Source organism: Mytilus californianus, unplaced genomic scaffold, assembly GCF_021869535.1.
Source record: "Mytilus californianus isolate M0D057914Y unplaced genomic scaffold, xbMytCali1.0.p SCAF_2, whole genome shotgun sequence".
Lineage (NCBI taxonomy): Eukaryota > Metazoa > Mollusca > Bivalvia > Mytilida > Mytilidae > Mytilus > Mytilus californianus.
This window is the reverse complement of record NW_026262668.1, coordinates 90563697-90580671: the sequence shown is the minus strand read 5'-3', so window position 1 is coordinate 90580671 and position 16975 is coordinate 90563697. Positions and strand designations below refer to the sequence as shown.

Genomic DNA, 16975 nt, shown 5'->3' with positions numbered 1-16975 from the left:
CCTAGATTAAAATACAAATCTGTGTTACAAACTGGTGCTGAAAAATGTCCATTGTATGAAAATAATCGATAAACGTGTTTTAAATGTACACAGGATCAATTAAATCCAAAGCATGCACTGCTCGTGAACTTTGATCAAAACATCAATTACCTACAATGAGAAAAGAAATACATTGTGTGTATTCCATGCTATACATGTTGTCTGTCCAACGTGTCCACCTAAAAGAAAAGAAATAAAAATGCTAAGTTTTCGCTATTATAAAGCCTCGTCACGTGACGCCACAACCTACATGGCGCGAGACAAAGACGCGCGCGGGACCTGAAATAGAACAAAAACTTTCCAAACTAAATATAAAAACTTAACCGGGTAACACAATAATATGGACACCTTACAGAAAGAAAGAAAGAAGGAAGGAAAGAAAGGAACACACACACACACACACATATCAATCAATCATGTTTCAAAGGGGGAAACACCGTTTACAATTGCTTTTTTAAAGCAATTGATTTATATTATAAATCAGCGTTTTTAACCATTCTTATGTACCGTTTATATCACAAAATGTCTACCTGGGACCCCCTTTTGCCCCCCCCCCCCCCTCCATTTTTTTTATACCCTCCACTTACAACTCTTGAATGAAGCTGCATGTGTGCTATCCTGTCAACGGAGACGAACGACAACTCCACTTTTTGTCCTTTAATATTTTTATTAAATCTCTTCTGAAAAAAAAAAATCCACATGTATGTTATGTGATCTTCTCGAAAACTACATGTCCAATTGACCTCAAAATCTGCAGTTAGCAGGGTATACATGTATTAAATCTTCATATAACAACGTTGTGCAGCCACCGCCCAAGAATTTTCGTAGAGAGAAGAAATTGCAATGCCGTAAAAATCGCTTGCTAGCTCCGTAAATGTCAATGAAATCCTACAATAAAATGTCTGCTCCTAGATTAAAATACAAATCTGTGTTACAAACTGGTGCTGAAAAATGTCCATTGTATGAAAATAATCGATAAACGTGTTTTAAATGTACACAGGATCAATTAAATCCAAAGCATGCACTGCTCGTGAACTTTGATCAAAACATCAATTACCTACAATGAGAAAAGAAATACATTGTGTGTATTCCATGCTATACATGTTGTCTGTCCAACGTGTCCACCTAAAAGAAAAGAAATAAAAATGCTAAGTTTTCGCTATTATAAAGCCTCGTCACGTGACGCCACAACCTACATGGCGCGAGACAAAGACGCGCGCGGGACCTGAAATAGAACAAAAACTTTCCAAACTAAATATAAAAACTTAACCGGGTAACACAATAATATGGACACCTTACAGAAAGAAAGAAAGAAGGAAGGAAAGAAAGGAACACACACACACACACACATATCAATCAATCATGTTTCAAAGGGGGAAACACCGTTTACAATTGCTTTTTTAAAGCAATTGATTTATATTATAAATCAGCGTTTTTAACCATTCTTATGTACCGTTTATATCACAAAATGTCTACCTGGGACCCCCCTTTTGCCCCCCCCCCCCCCCCCCTCCATTTTTTTTATACCCTCCACTTACAACTCTTGAATGAAGCTGCATGTGTGCTATCCTGTCAACGGAGACGAACGACAACTCCACTTTTTGTCCTTTAATATTTTTATTAAATCTCTTCTGAAAAAAAAAAATCCACATGTATGTTATGTGATCTTCTCGAAAACTACATGTCCAATTGACCTCAAAATCTGCAGTTAGCAGGGTATACATGTATTAAATCTTCATATAACAACGTTGTGCAGCCACCGCCCAAGAATTTTCGTAGAGAGAAGAAATTGCAATGCCGTAAAAATCGCTTGCTAGCTCCGTAAATGTCAATGAAATCCTACAATAAAATGTCTGCTCCTAGATTAAAATACAAATCTGTGTTACAAACTGGTGCTGAAAAATGTCCATTGTATGAAAATAATCGATAAACGTGTTTTAAATGTACACAGGATCAATTAAATCCAAAGCATGCACTGCTCGTGAACTTTGATCAAAACATCAATTACCTACAATGAGAAAAGAAATACATTGTGTGTATTCCATGCTATACATGTTGTCTGTCCAACGTGTCCACCTAAAAGAAAAGAAATAAAAATGCTAAGTTTTCGCTATTATAAAGCCTCGTCACGTGACGCCACAACCTACATGGCGCGAGACAAAGACGCGCGCGGGACCTGAAATAGAACAAAAACTTTCCAAACTAAATATAAAAACTTAACCGGGTAACACAATAATATGGACACCTTACAGAAAGAAAGAAAGAAGGAAGGAAAGAAAGGAACACACACACACACACACATATCAATCAATCATGTTTCAAAGGGGGAAACACCGTTTACAATTGCTTTTTTAAAGCAATTGATTTATATTATAAATCAGCGTTTTTAACCATTCTTATGTACCGTTTATATCACAAAATGTCTACCTGGGACCCCCTTTTGCCCCCCCCCCCCCCTCCATTTTTTTTATACCCTCCACTTACAACTCTTGAATGAAGCTGCATGTGTGCTATCCTGTCAACGGAGACGAACGACAACTCCACTTTTTGTCCTTTAATATTTTTATTAAATCTCTTCTGAAAAAAAAAAATCCACATGTATGTTATGTGATCTTCTCGAAAACTACATGTCCAATTGACCTCAAAATCTGCAGTTAGCAGGGTATACATGTATTAAATCTTCATATAACAACGTTGTGCAGCCACCGCCCAAGAATTTTCGTAGAGAGAAGAAATTGCAATGCCGTAAAAATCGCTTGCTAGCTCCGTAAATGTCAATGAAATCCTACAATAAAATGTCTGCTCCTAGATTAAAATACAAATCTGTGTTACAAACTGGTGCTGAAAAATGTCCATTGTATGAAAATAATCGATAAACGTGTTTTAAATGTACACAGGATCAATTAAATCCAAAGCATGCACTGCTCGTGAACTTTGATCAAAACATCAATTACCTACAATGAGAAAAGAAATACATTGTGTGTATTCCATGCTATACATGTTGTCTGTCCAACGTGTCCACCTAAAAGAAAAGAAATAAAAATGCTAAGTTTTCGCTATTATAAAGCCTCGTCACGTGACGCCACAACCTACATGGCGCGAGACAAAGACGCGCGCGGGACCTGAAATAGAACAAAAACTTTCCAAACTAAATATAAAAACTTAACCGGGTAACACAATAATATGGACACCTTACAGAAAGAAAGAAAGAAGGAAGGAAAGAAAGGAACACACACACACACACACATATCAATCAATCATGTTTCAAAGGGGGAAACACCGTTTACAATTGCTTTTTTAAAGCAATTGATTTATATTATAAATCAGCGTTTTTAACCATTCTTATGTACCGTTTATATCACAAAATGTCTACCTGGGACCCCCTTTTGCCCCCCCCCCCCCTCCATTTTTTTTATACCCTCCACTTACAACTCTTGAATGAAGCTGCATGTGTGCTATCCTGTCAACGGAGACGAACGACAACTCCACTTTTTGTCCTTTAATATTTTTATTAAATCTCTTCTGAAAAAAAAAAATCCACATGTATGTTATGTGATCTTCTCGAAAACTACATGTCCAATTGACCTCAAAATCTGCAGTTAGCAGGGTATACATGTATTAAATCTTCATATAACAACGTTGTGCAGCCACCGCCCAAGAATTTTCGTAGAGAGAAGAAATTGCAATGCCGTAAAAATCGCTTGCTAGCTCCGTAAATGTCAATGAAATCCTACAATAAAATGTCTGCTCCTAGATTAAAATACAAATCTGTGTTACAAACTGGTGCTGAAAAATGTCCATTGTATGAAAATAATCGATAAACGTGTTTTAAATGTACACAGGATCAATTAAATCCAAAGCATGCACTGCTCGTGAACTTTGATCAAAACATCAATTACCTACAATGAGAAAAGAAATACATTGTGTGTATTCCATGCTATACATGTTGTCTGTCCAACGTGTCCACCTAAAAGAAAAGAAATAAAAATGCTAAGTTTTCGCTATTATAAAGCCTCGTCACGTGACGCCACAACCTACATGGCGCGAGACAAAGACGCGCGCGGGACCTGAAATAGAACAAAAACTTTCCAAACTAAATATAAAAACTTAACCGGGTAACACAATAATATGGACACCTTACAGAAAGAAAGAAAGAAGGAAGGAAAGAAAGGAACACACACACACACACACATATCAATCAATCATGTTTCAAAGGGGGAAACACCGTTTACAATTGCTTTTTTAAAGCAATTGATTTATATTATAAATCAGCGTTTTTAACCATTCTTATGTACCGTTTATATCACAAAATGTCTACCTGGGACCCCCTTTTGCCCCCCCCCCCCTCCATTTTTTTTATACCCTCCACTTACAACTCTTGAATGAAGCTGCATGTGTGCTATCCTGTCAACGGAGACGAACGACAACTCCACTTTTTGTCCTTTAATATTTTTATTAAATCTCTTCTGAAAAAAAAAAATCCACATGTATGTTATGTGATCTTCTCGAAAACTACATGTCCAATTGACCTCAAAATCTGCAGTTAGCAGGGTATACATGTATTAAATCTTCATATAACAACGTTGTGCAGCCACCGCCCAAGAATTTTCGTAGAGAGAAGAAATTGCAATGCCGTAAAAATCGCTTGCTAGCTCCGTAAATGTCAATGAAATCCTACAATAAAATGTCTGCTCCTAGATTAAAATACAAATCTGTGTTACAAACTGGTGCTGAAAAATGTCCATTGTATGAAAATAATCGATAAACGTGTTTTAAATGTACACAGGATCAATTAAATCCAAAGCATGCACTGCTCGTGAACTTTGATCAAAACATCAATTACCTACAATGAGAAAAGAAATACATTGTGTGTATTCCATGCTATACATGTTGTCTGTCCAACGTGTCCACCTAAAAGAAAAGAAATAAAAATGCTAAGTTTTCGCTATTATAAAGCCTCGTCACGTGACGCCACAACCTACATGGCGCGAGACAAAGACGCGCGCGGGACCTGAAATAGAACAAAAACTTTCCAAACTAAATATAAAAACTTAACCATGCCAAGAAATTGCCTCCGTTGAAATTCTGCAAATATCCCATAGAGCAAATTACATGGATGATTAATATTGACCATTTGGTATATGGCTGTGTTCTAAGGGACACGTACATGAAGGTCATAAATTAATTTGTTGAATGAAATCAAATCTTTAACTACTAATGGGTGCCGTAGGAGGTCTACCGGAATTTTTAGCTTAGATTTCTTGGCATGTTATGATTTGTTTGGCGTTTGTGACGTCATATTTACCATAGATTAGGAATCTGCCATAGATATGGAACCCACCATAGATTTGAGTCCTACATATATTGAGTCTCTACTTCCTAGAACCCTTGATCCTCCTTGAAGAGAGCAATGTTTTATGAAAGAGATCATAGCAACGGTTAACGAAACTAATATTCCATTGATTTATCGAGTATTGGATGGTACATATTTTATATATTAATGTACAACGAACTCATAAACTTTCTTTTATGTCAGCGAAATCAGAGGACGGGGTAAGTTTCTTTGAAGCGTTGGGGTGAATGCTTTAATGGTATGCCAACATGTCACTGATGATATGTGCATACATTCGTTACGGAAAAAAAACTGGTTAAACTATCATACGGTTATGTTAGATATTAAAACATGTATACAGTTATTACAAACAATTACAGTTTACCTCATGTAGTGTAGCAGTTACAAAGAGGAAATTTAAAAAGCTTAAACAATCCACTGGAGCGTTAAAACTAGGCCACGGTTATATGACGTATGTTAAAAGGACTTTTTCAATGTCACAATGAAATCAATATGTATAGTTATTGAGGTACAGATCTATCAACATATCCCAACAATTGTACTATGAAATTCATGATAGCCAGTACTTGACAAGTATTGCGTAATTATTACGTCTGCGATTTATCAACACTGGATAGTCAAAAGTTTCACCATAAGATAAGATAATTTTTTAAACCTGTTCACTGGCCAATCATTTAAAATGAAAATTATCACGCAAACATTGAATTCATGTATATGTATATATTTTACTGATTTTTAGGTTATTATTATCTTAATTATTTTTATGCTGTAGGTATATACTATGAAGTAATTTTATTTGCATTTTGATTTGTTTTAGTGAATGAATGGAAACTTTTTTGCACATATTTTGTCAAAATTATTAGTGACTTTAATTCAAAAGTGTATTTGCTGCACATAAATCGATGTTGATAATCTTATTTTTATCTCATTTGACAAGCTGTTTATATTTACGGGGAATCAGCGTGTTCCATAGAACAGCCAGTAGAAAAATAAATCAAAGTTGGTACTTGGAGAGTTTATTTCCATAATAATTCTTTTTTTTTCTTTCCATTATTACTATTTTCCAGAACGTTTTATCTTGAGTTTATTATCAGTAACGTCCGCTCTGAGAACTTGCAAAAAAATGAATAATTCAATTCTCAGTGTTTGCCTGTGAGGAATTTTTTTGCCACTATATTCTCCATTGGATGCTACAATAACCACTTAACCAAGAACATATTCATTATTGATTGTTATATATGGACGGAATTATGAAATAATAGCAGATAAAAGCTATTCTTCCGGGTGGCCGGAAGAATAGATATTTTTTGCTATTTTTCCGGCTAGCCGGAAGAATAGCCACTGCCTATTTTAAAAGAGGCGTCGTGAGAAGTAACACAAGTTATAGTGTATGTCTATGTATAACTGGTGATGGAACATGGATTTACCTCTGAATCTGATTTTTTGAGTTTTTTCTCTGTTAAACAGGAGAACGAATTAGAATTTTATGTGATATTATACATCAAATTTAATCGTTTCAGTTAAGTGTCATGACAACGGTAGAGATTACAATATTGGAGAGACCTTTCTGTCGTCTGATGGTTGTAATGAGTGCGTTTGCACTGTCAACGGTGCAGCGTGTACACGCATATCGTGTGGTGGAGCTGGAGTTGAATACACACGTAATATAATTCTAACATTTATGGCATACATTTCGATTTGCATTAAACATAATTATGAAAATAAGGATAATGTAAAATAATCACGTTACACTATATAGCAGGTTTAAGTTATAGCTGAATTATATCGAATTCGATCCACGTGTAGCGCTTTCATGAATACCTATTCACCAGGACCAACCAGCGTAAAATGAGCATGAAATAGTCAGAACTTTGCCCGATGGGATTTTGGCCTTAGTTCTCTTTCTACATTTACAATTCTTCAAATGAGAATCAATTTGTTTACATCAGAAACTATTTTATGTCCCGACAAATGTTATGTGCTCTTCTACTTTCATGCCGCGTGCTACCAATATCTTCCATACATGCATTTCGGCCTTCAAATAATTGTCCGCATTTTGTTTCGTTATGCATGTATATAACTGAGTTTTGATTTGCTTGTAAAAGTATGCCGATATCTGCGTCGTTGGGCCGGATCCAGGATTTTTTTTTTAAAGTGGGGTGCGTAATTCCCTAAAATGTTATATATAGTCCTCTACGCCCCCTCGAATCCGCCACAGGTATTTTTATAGTGAGTCAGATGAAATTCTTTTTACAGAATTACATGGTTATAGATTTCATGGAAATTGTACCCTTCCTTACATTTTCCTTATAATATTACATAGAAAGGATACCATGGATTGTCCAAGATAGAACACACCAACCACAATCACACGACTCCTCCGAAAAATAGACATACAGACAAAACAAACAACAACGAACAATAGATTGTTAATATAGTCTAACTAAGTTTATTACAGCAGGCGGGAACACAGGCGCATGTCTCAGAATTCCCCCCCCCCCTATATACCTTAAGTGTTATATTAAGTATATAGGATTTTTTTTCTGAGACAAGTGCCTGTGGGCGGGAACATCCGTACTGGCTCTCGATTTCCATTGTATCTTTAAGACTTATTAATAAAAAAATTTGGATATAATTGCCTTTATTAAATCATTCACAACAATCCCGAGTGATCTTTGTTGGACAGATCTCATTGCTCTTCTTGTTAAATTGTAGATATTCCACGTTGTTCCTACCATGGTAAAATCTATACAGTAGGTGACACCTTTATGTCAGTTGACGGATGCAACATATGTATATGTACAGAGAAACAAGTGGAAATCTGCACAAAAATGTATTGCGCACCTTCAACCCTGAAGCCACAAGAAACAACAAAAGCACCGAAGTGTACCTACAATGGAAAAATATATTCATACCTTGCCAAATTTAACAGCAGCGATGGATGTAATACGTGCACATGTACAGCCAACGAACAGGTTGCATGCACAGAAAGAGCGTGTCTACCATTAACTACGAAAGTAGAAACACCACTACTGGTATCTACGACACCGCAAACATCAAGTAGCATAACTAAAATTTCTACAACGCCCGTGCCGACTTGTGCCTATAACGGCCGTATTTATAATACTGGCGACCAATTCAAAGCAGATGATGGCTGTAATAGTTGTACATGTGGAGGGAACGAGCGAATAATCTGTACTTTGATGGCATGCCCACCTAAAACTACGAAGATGCTAACTAGTTTAGAATCATCAACACCAGCATCAACAACAATGCATGTAGAAACTACCACTATACATAAGTGTAGTTACAATGGACGAGTATATGACTATGGCATGAGTTTTAAAGACGACGATGGGTGCAATATTTGTATTTGTGGTAAGGATGAAATTATTTGCTCATTAATGAAATGTCCAACATCGACCACAAAAATTCCGACAACAGTTCCAGTAAAAACAACTCTGTCACCTTCAAATGCTCCTATGATCCAAGTTACACCCCCAAAAAAGTGCAATTATAATGGGCGCGATTATGATGTAGGTGTAAGTTTTAAAGCTGATGACGGGTGTAATACATGTTCATGCACAGAAAAGGGGGTTATTGGATGCACCCTAATGCTCTGCCAACCAACAACTGTGGAAGCAAATAACATTTCATCAACAGTTGTATCTAAGAAGGTAACATGTATTTATAACGGACAGGGTTACAACGTTGGCGAAAGTTTTAAAAATACCGATGGTTGCAATACTTGCCAATGTATTGAGAATGGAGGCATTGCCTGTACAAAAATGTTCTGCATATCAACAACTAAACTATCATCTACTCAACCAACAACGCAAACAATAGTAGCAAAAACGCAACCCTTAAGAAAATGCAATTACAACGGGCACATATACTTTGTAGGAGATACTTTTAAGGCTACGGATGGATGCAATACATGTAGATGTACAGGGAAACAAGAAATAGCTTGTACAAAAATATACTGTCCACCAACATCAACAAAAAATTTCATCACAGACGTTACAACACCAACAATTGAAACTACTAATAGATCTCGACCAATGACTACAATCAATCATTTGAAAGTAACAATGAATAAATAACTTTTAAAACACTTACCACAATTTGTTAAATGTTAAAGAGAACAAACAACTACGTTTATATAGGTAGGCACCCAATGTTAACTTACCGTTTGTTCTGGCAGTAACATCAACTCATTGCTTAGTGTGTTGTAAATTTCTAGTTTGTAAATTTTGTAATTACACTAAAACTGAGGGATTAACTTCCTGTGGCTAGTTAGACAAGGCAATTAAGACCCCCCTTTTAAGCTTCCAATGCATGCAACCTCACAAATGTGCCGTATAAAGAAAACTTGAAGATTAACTTTAAAAACAGAAACAAGAGAGGCGAAAGATATCAAAGGGACATTCACACTCATAAGTAGGAAATAAACTGACAACGCCATAAAAATAAAAAAGACCAACAGACAAACAACAGTACACAAAAACACAACATAGAAAACTAAAGACTTGTCAACACGAACCCCACCAAAAACTGGGGGTAATCTCATGTGCTCCGGAAGGGTAAGCATTTCCTGCTCAATTTTTGTCAATCTAATGGACAATTCCTTTGTAGAACAGGCAGATGAGTAGGCAATGTACCGTTTTTTGTATGGAATTTTGTGAAGCTTATGTTTCCAAAACAAACAACACTAGTCATTTTGGGGCCCTTTATAGCTTACTGTTCGGTGTGAGCCAAGGCTCCGTGTTGAAGGCCGTACTTTGGCCTATAATTGTTTACTTTTTACACATTGTGACTTAGATGGAGAGTTGTCTCATTGGCACTCATACCACATCTTCTTATTTCTAAGTCATCAGATTGGCTGTTCAATGTAATGTTCATTGAAGCCATGAAGGACTTATAATTCACCAAAATATCGTCCATGTCAAATGATATGTTTTTGTATGTGGGACTACCTGAGTGCTCACCTATTCCCAATTATTTTACAAGACACTCGTAGTAATACGATTTACATACAAAGACAATATTATTTGAAGCTTTGTCCGCAGGAACAACACCATATTTATCGTGAAGAGATGATAGACATTTCACTGCTTCTTTGTCTCTGAAAACGGCCTTTGGTCAATCATTCACTCAGTTTTTCAACTTATAAATTCGACGTTTTATCAGAGATCTGATTGTTTTGGCCCATTCTGACAAAGTGTTCAGTTCAACATCTTCTTGTTTAGTTCATGCTCTTGCGTAGTCCTCAACGGAATACATGATTATTATGAAATTATGGTTCCATTTTCATGTGTTGGGGTTCTGTGAACTTAGGACCATGAGATATCACCTTTCGGAGATGTTCATGTTGAATTATATTTAGAGCCCCAGTAATAACATGACCAGAGGTGCTGTAAATATAGGGCGAGTGGGAACAATCACATGTCTGAGGGTTATTTAAGTATTTTTCTAAATCAAGGTACTGCAATGCTTATTTATAGTTAAATACTATATGTGCAATGGTTTTGGTGTAACTGTAGGATACAATAGGAACAGACTGATTTTGAAAATAAAGTGGAACTTTAGATGTTACCTCCTTGTGATGAAGAACGTTGCTGATGTTGATTGCACCCATTCCTTTAATAGAAAACTGAACTGGAAGGAATTTCCCCTTTTCATCATGTAAAGGTTCCGATCTTACTGGTTTAAAAAGACGGAAAAGAGCTACATCACAAATTATACTGAACAGTTTGTAATTTGGAGAAAAAATGTATTTTTGCACCCCTTGTCAAGTGCATAATCTCTCAAAAATTTTAGAAAATTAACCGGCAGTGAAAAAAGAATGGTTCTAATGTAATGTAAACCTAGCGGATGATGAAGATGTGAAAGGTCATCAAAGCTCCCAGAGGGCGATCTAGATTTGGAAGACGTTTTTACATTGGGCCGATGGTAATGTTTTTGCCCATGACTACGCTGGTCTCTTAAAGTAGTATTAAATAAGCTCATTACATTTACATCACTGCAGGCTGGACTTGACAAATTTCCTACTACTTTGATGTTATCATTGCAACCATATGGCACTGCAGTACCTAGTTCCCTTGTCCAGAAATTTTCTCTATCTTTTCGGAAAGGAGTACTTAGTATAGGGATATTGGTGTGGTGATAAAATTTCTCGATGATGGGTACTTTCATAAATAAAGAAGGATCATGGCCTGGTTGATTAAAATGGTTATAAAGAACCCCAAATTGCGGATCTTTATTATAAGACCGGTGTTGATTCATTCTTTTGCGCAAAGTTTGTCGAGTTTCACCCACATAAAGTAGTCCACACACAGTACATTCAATACCGTAACTTGCGTAAGCGACATTGTCCGTGGAACAGCCCAGAGGCTCAAAAGATTTTGTAAAATAATTTTTTCCTGTTAAGTTACTAGTGAAATCTGGAGTCGTGATTAACATATTACATGTCTTACACGTGCTTCTCCTTCCTTTTATATGTTTACAAGTAGAAATGATAGGAGTAACAGGTGTCTTTAAACAGTCAAAAATGTTAACAGTATATGGTTTTAATTTTTGAAAAGTATCTGAATTTTTAAAGTCAAAATTACCTTCTGGCTGTACATAAGTCAAATTAGGGGTATCCCGGAGCATATTCCGTGGAACACACAAATCAAATGCTACTGTGTTCCCTGTAGCAGAAGAGGACCTTGGTAACCCGGGCGACGTCCTAACCGGTTTGTTCTTTGTATTCTAATCTTTGTATTCATCATGCATTAAGCTACCCAGTTAATGATGCCCCCGGGGAATAATCCACCAGCAATAAAGATTCTTCAAAGAAAACAAAATAGCATATAGAGAAAGCACATAAGCAAAAATGAATGACACGAATACAAAAAATTACCACAGCACAACACAATGGCGGGATGCATAAGTACCGAGCCACGTCAAAGGATATTACTACAAATGGACTAAACATTAAAGGTTAATAATCTACAAAGACAAATAAAAGAACACTATGACACGCAATTAAGATGATAAACAACGTCAGTACCTACAATCTATACTTCAAGACCATCATGTATTATTTTTGAAGTTGATACGGAATATTCATCAACAAGGTCTTGGTATTTTAGAAAAAGGACGAGACGTTCTTTGACATAACCCTGGTTCATCAACCTTCTGCTCAGACACTGGTGACGTTTTATAAAGTCTGAGTAGCAGCTGCAAGCTCAAGAATACCGAATGAGTTGGGAAATGTATAACCCATATGCTGGTGAAGTTGGTATATTGCTACTAATGTGGCGGGAAGATGCTGATTTAGATTTTCCTGTTCTGACCTTAACATCTCTTTCAGCACCACCTTCTGTTGTTATACAACTTCCTATGTAATTAAATGAGTCTACTGTATCCAGTTGTTTCCCTTCTACAAATATGACAGGCAGTCTCTCTGTGTTGAGGTACATTAACTTTGTCTTTTTGACATTGATCTTAAATCCAATCATTCTAGCATTTTTCTTCTAGCTTTTTGGTCTTTTCCTGCATATGATCTTCGGTATGCGACAGAAGTGCTAAATCATCAGCATAGTCTGTATCCTCAAGCGTGGTACATAGTGTTCATCTCAGTCCGGTGTTACTTTCTCCTAAGGTCGTTCTCATTACCCAATCAATGGCAATTATAAAAAGCACAGATGACATAATACATCGTTGTCTTACTCCTGATTTTACAAGGAAAGTAGTGTCAGCTTCAGAGTTGATGGTACATGAGAAGTTTGTATAGAACTGCTTGATGAGTTGCACTATCTTACTTGGTATTCCATAGTTTCTCAAAATTTCCCAAAGACTTTCCCTGTGTAAGTTGTCAAAGGCTTTTTCGAAGTCTACAAAATTCACAAGCAATTTTCTCGTCCACTCATTGCACTGTTTTAAGATGTCTCGTAGGACAAATATGTGGTCTATGCAACATCTACCTTTTCTGAAACCACCTTGTTCTCGTCATATTTTCTTATCCAAAGCTTCTTTAATTCTTGATATTAAAATTATGCATAAGACTTTACTTGGAATGGATAGTTAGGTGATTCCTCTCCAGTTGTTGTAGTTAGTTAAGTCTTCTGATTTTGGTATTGTTATGATGTTGCCTTCAGACCAACTGTTAGGAATAACAACTTGTTCTCATATTTTCCGGAATACTTGTTGTAAAGTAACCGCTGCTAGCACAGGATCTATCTTAAAAAGTTCTGCATTTAGTTGGTCTATGCCAGGTGCTTTTTTGTTTTTCAAGCTTTGAATGGCTTTCTGTATTTCTTGTTTATTAGGTAGATTTCTAGGTCCATGGGTGCTTCAGGAATAATTGCTAGTTTGTTTGGATCTTTTCGGTTAAGAACTCTTGAAAATGTTCCTTCCATCTTAAGTATTGTTCTCGTTATGTTGTTAGGATATTGTTGTTTTTGTCCATAATTGTCATGTTTGCTTTAGTTTTTTTTACCACTTAGTTGTTTAGTTACTTGGTAAATATGTCCCATTCTCTGATTTGAAGCTGCACTTTCTGCTTCTCTTGCTAAGTCTTCCATAAAACCCATCCTGTATTTACGTGTTGCTGTCTTTACCTTCTTGTTGCATTCTGTATATTTTGTTCTTAGCTTTTCCTTAATTCTCTCAAAATGTAAAATTGAGAATGGAAATGGGGAATGTGCCAAAGGGACAACAACCCGACCAAAACAGCAGAAAACAGCCCAGACCACCAATGGGTGTTCAACACAGCGAGAAAATCCCGCACACGGAGGCGGACTTCAGCAGACCCCTAAGCAAAAATGTGTACTAGTTCAGTGAAAATGGACGTCACATTAAACCCTGAAACATATAAATGAACTAAAATTAAAAAAAAACATACAAAATTATCAAAGGCCAGAGGCTCCTGACTTGGGACAGGCGCAAAAATATGGAGGGGTTAAACATGTTTTGTGAGATCTCAACCCCCCCCCCCCCCCCCCATACCTCTAGCTAATGTAGAATAAACAAACACACAGTAATATGCACAGTAAAACCAAGTTTAAAAGAAGTCCGAGTCCGATGTCAGAATAGGTAACAGAAGCATCTAAGCAAAGTGACAATGATACATAAATTAACAAAGGACTACTAGCAGTTACTGACATGCCAGCTCCATACCTCAATTTAACTGATTGAGAGATTATGTCTTCATCATATGAAAATCAAGCTCAATCCCTCCCATTAGGGGTTGAGTATCATACCATCATGAAAAATATGAGAAGAACATAACCCGTATCATGCCAACAACTGGTTTTAGAATAAATGTGTTTATTTCCGATGCAAAGACCCTACGAGTGAATCAATGTTAATTCCAAAATATACCATCTTTAATGACCTGACAGCAGTATCGTAACTATATCCAAGTTTCAGGTGTTATCCATTCTTTGTGTACTTGTCTTTCAAATCCTAATACCTTTTTACTGACAGCGTAGATTTTATGTATGGGCTACCATTCATCCTTGACTGATATTGTGTTTGTATCATCAGCTGTGATGTTTTTTAATAGCTGGAACCTGTTCTTTATTTCCAATTTAAGCTCTTGATGGATTTTTGGGGCTTGTAATTTGCCAACATCATATTTCCTTTTGACGTTTACATGGGTAGATAACTTTTTAAGATTTAGTTTGATGTTTGCAATTACTAGATGGTGGTCACTAGCAACATCTGCACCCCTCATAACACGTTCATCTTGGAATGATCTTTTCCACTTTCCATTAATATGGTATATTTGGTTCTTGTCTCTACCATTTGGAGAAATCATGTCAGCTTATGTATTTCTCTATGAGGGAAGATAGTATCCCCTATTATTACATTTTTACCTATTATGTCTGTTTGTTTTGTTCGCACATTGAGGTCAATATAATGGAATTTTATGCGACTGTCATACAAGTGAGATGTTTAGCTAGCTTTAAAACCAGGTTTAATCCACCATTTTCTACATAAGAAAATGCCTGTACCAAGTTAGGAATATGACAGTTGTTTTCCATGAGCTTTTGATTTGCCAATTGTTAAGGGACTTTTTCTTTTTTAAATTTTCCTTGGAGTTCGGTATTTTTGTTGTTTTACTTGTTTCTATTACTAAGTTCTCCATTGTCGTTGATTTTGCCACACCCGTATTTTCCAATCACTCATTCATTCCCGGTGTTATCATTTCCAACTTTGGCGTTCAAATCACCCATCACTATTGTAACATCATGTTTTGGTACTTTTTCTATCTTAGATTGTAGAGCTAGATAGAAATCTGTTGTCTCTTCGTCCTCTGCTTCATTTGTTGGAGCATTGCATTGAATGATGGTTCGTTTTACATGCCATTCTTGGAAGCGAGCTCTCACTATTCTTTCATTTGCAAGGGCATACTCTATCATCGCCTTTGTTATGTTTCTGTTCATTATAATTGCTACTCCTCCTTGGTGTTTCTCATCGTTTCTACCTGAATACACAATTGTTTCACCTGTACTCACTCGTAATTCTTTTACCACATCCAGTCCATCTACATTCACTTATACCTAGCAGGTGGAGTTTGTATGCTCTCATTTCACTGATAACTTGAGCTAGTTTTCCTGGTTCGTACATTGTTCTTATCTTTAGTTTTTTTCTCGTGTTCAGAATACTTTACATGTTGTCAGCTTCCGTTTGGCTTCCACTGACATCATTCATGCTTGCAGATGTCTGCTGGTACTCTGATCTTACGAGACGAATTAAGTTTTCTCTTGTCCTTGTTTCCGTAACTGCATTTTTTGATGAGACGAGATAGTTGGTCTTGTGCTCCACCTCCAAATTGGGGGCCAGTGGATTTGGTATTAAGGTTCCAGTCCTTTAGATCAGTTGCAAGCCAAGCCGTACGAGTCATGATCTGTCCGGTTTTGTTCGAGTTGTCTCTCTTAGATAGGTGGCCTTGCTTAGCTAATGACTCCTATCTATCCGAACTATTTACCCATAGCTGGAGCAAGGTTGATGAGTGCCAGAGCATATCCACACATCGATAGGCCTACACACGGCATCTCTAGGGCCCTTGCTGCTCCGAGATCACCAAGCAGTTCAGCCTGACCTCGAAAGATGTCAGTTACCAGTGTTACCAAAGGAAAGGATACTGCTGGAGTCATGGTAATGTAGAGGCTGTATACGGGCAGGAAACACTTACACACTCGACTCTCTTTTAACATAAAATATGCTAAGAACCATTTGAATAGATCTACCGCACTAGACGCATAACATTACCCTGTAGAAAATATACCACCAACACTTTTAAATGGTAATATATATAGATAATTCACCAACGTTTCATGAAAATTGCTCAAAGCATTTTTGAGTTATTTCAGAAAGGGAGCTCACGTCAAAAGATATAAACAATTCACCAAAGTATCATAATTGTTGAAAGCGTTTTTGAATTATCGTCCGAAGTGTTGATGACGGACGGACGGACAGACAACGTAAATGGGCGTATAAAAACTGGACGGATTGTATCCTCGGCAGTCTAATAATCCATTAGCAACTGGACAGTCATGTTAGTAGTAGATCTAGCAGCTGTACAGTCCC

The 16975-nt window shown here is 36.7% G+C and overlaps 1 protein-coding gene across 1 annotated transcript in view; it reads left to right on the top strand.

Moving 5' to 3' along the window:
- Positions 1 to 9510, top strand: part of LOC127730402 (kielin/chordin-like protein) — a 187228-nt gene extending 177718 nt beyond the window's left edge. Inside the window, exons 3-4 of the mRNA XM_052238787.1 lie at positions 6913 to 7053; positions 8108 to 9510. Coding sequence (XP_052094747.1) covers positions 6913 to 7053; positions 8108 to 9495 — 1529 coding nt within the window. The 3' untranslated portion in view covers positions 9496 to 9510. The remainder of the gene's footprint in view (positions 1 to 6912; positions 7054 to 8107) is intronic.
- The last annotated feature ends 7465 nt before the right edge of the window (positions 9511 to 16975 follow it).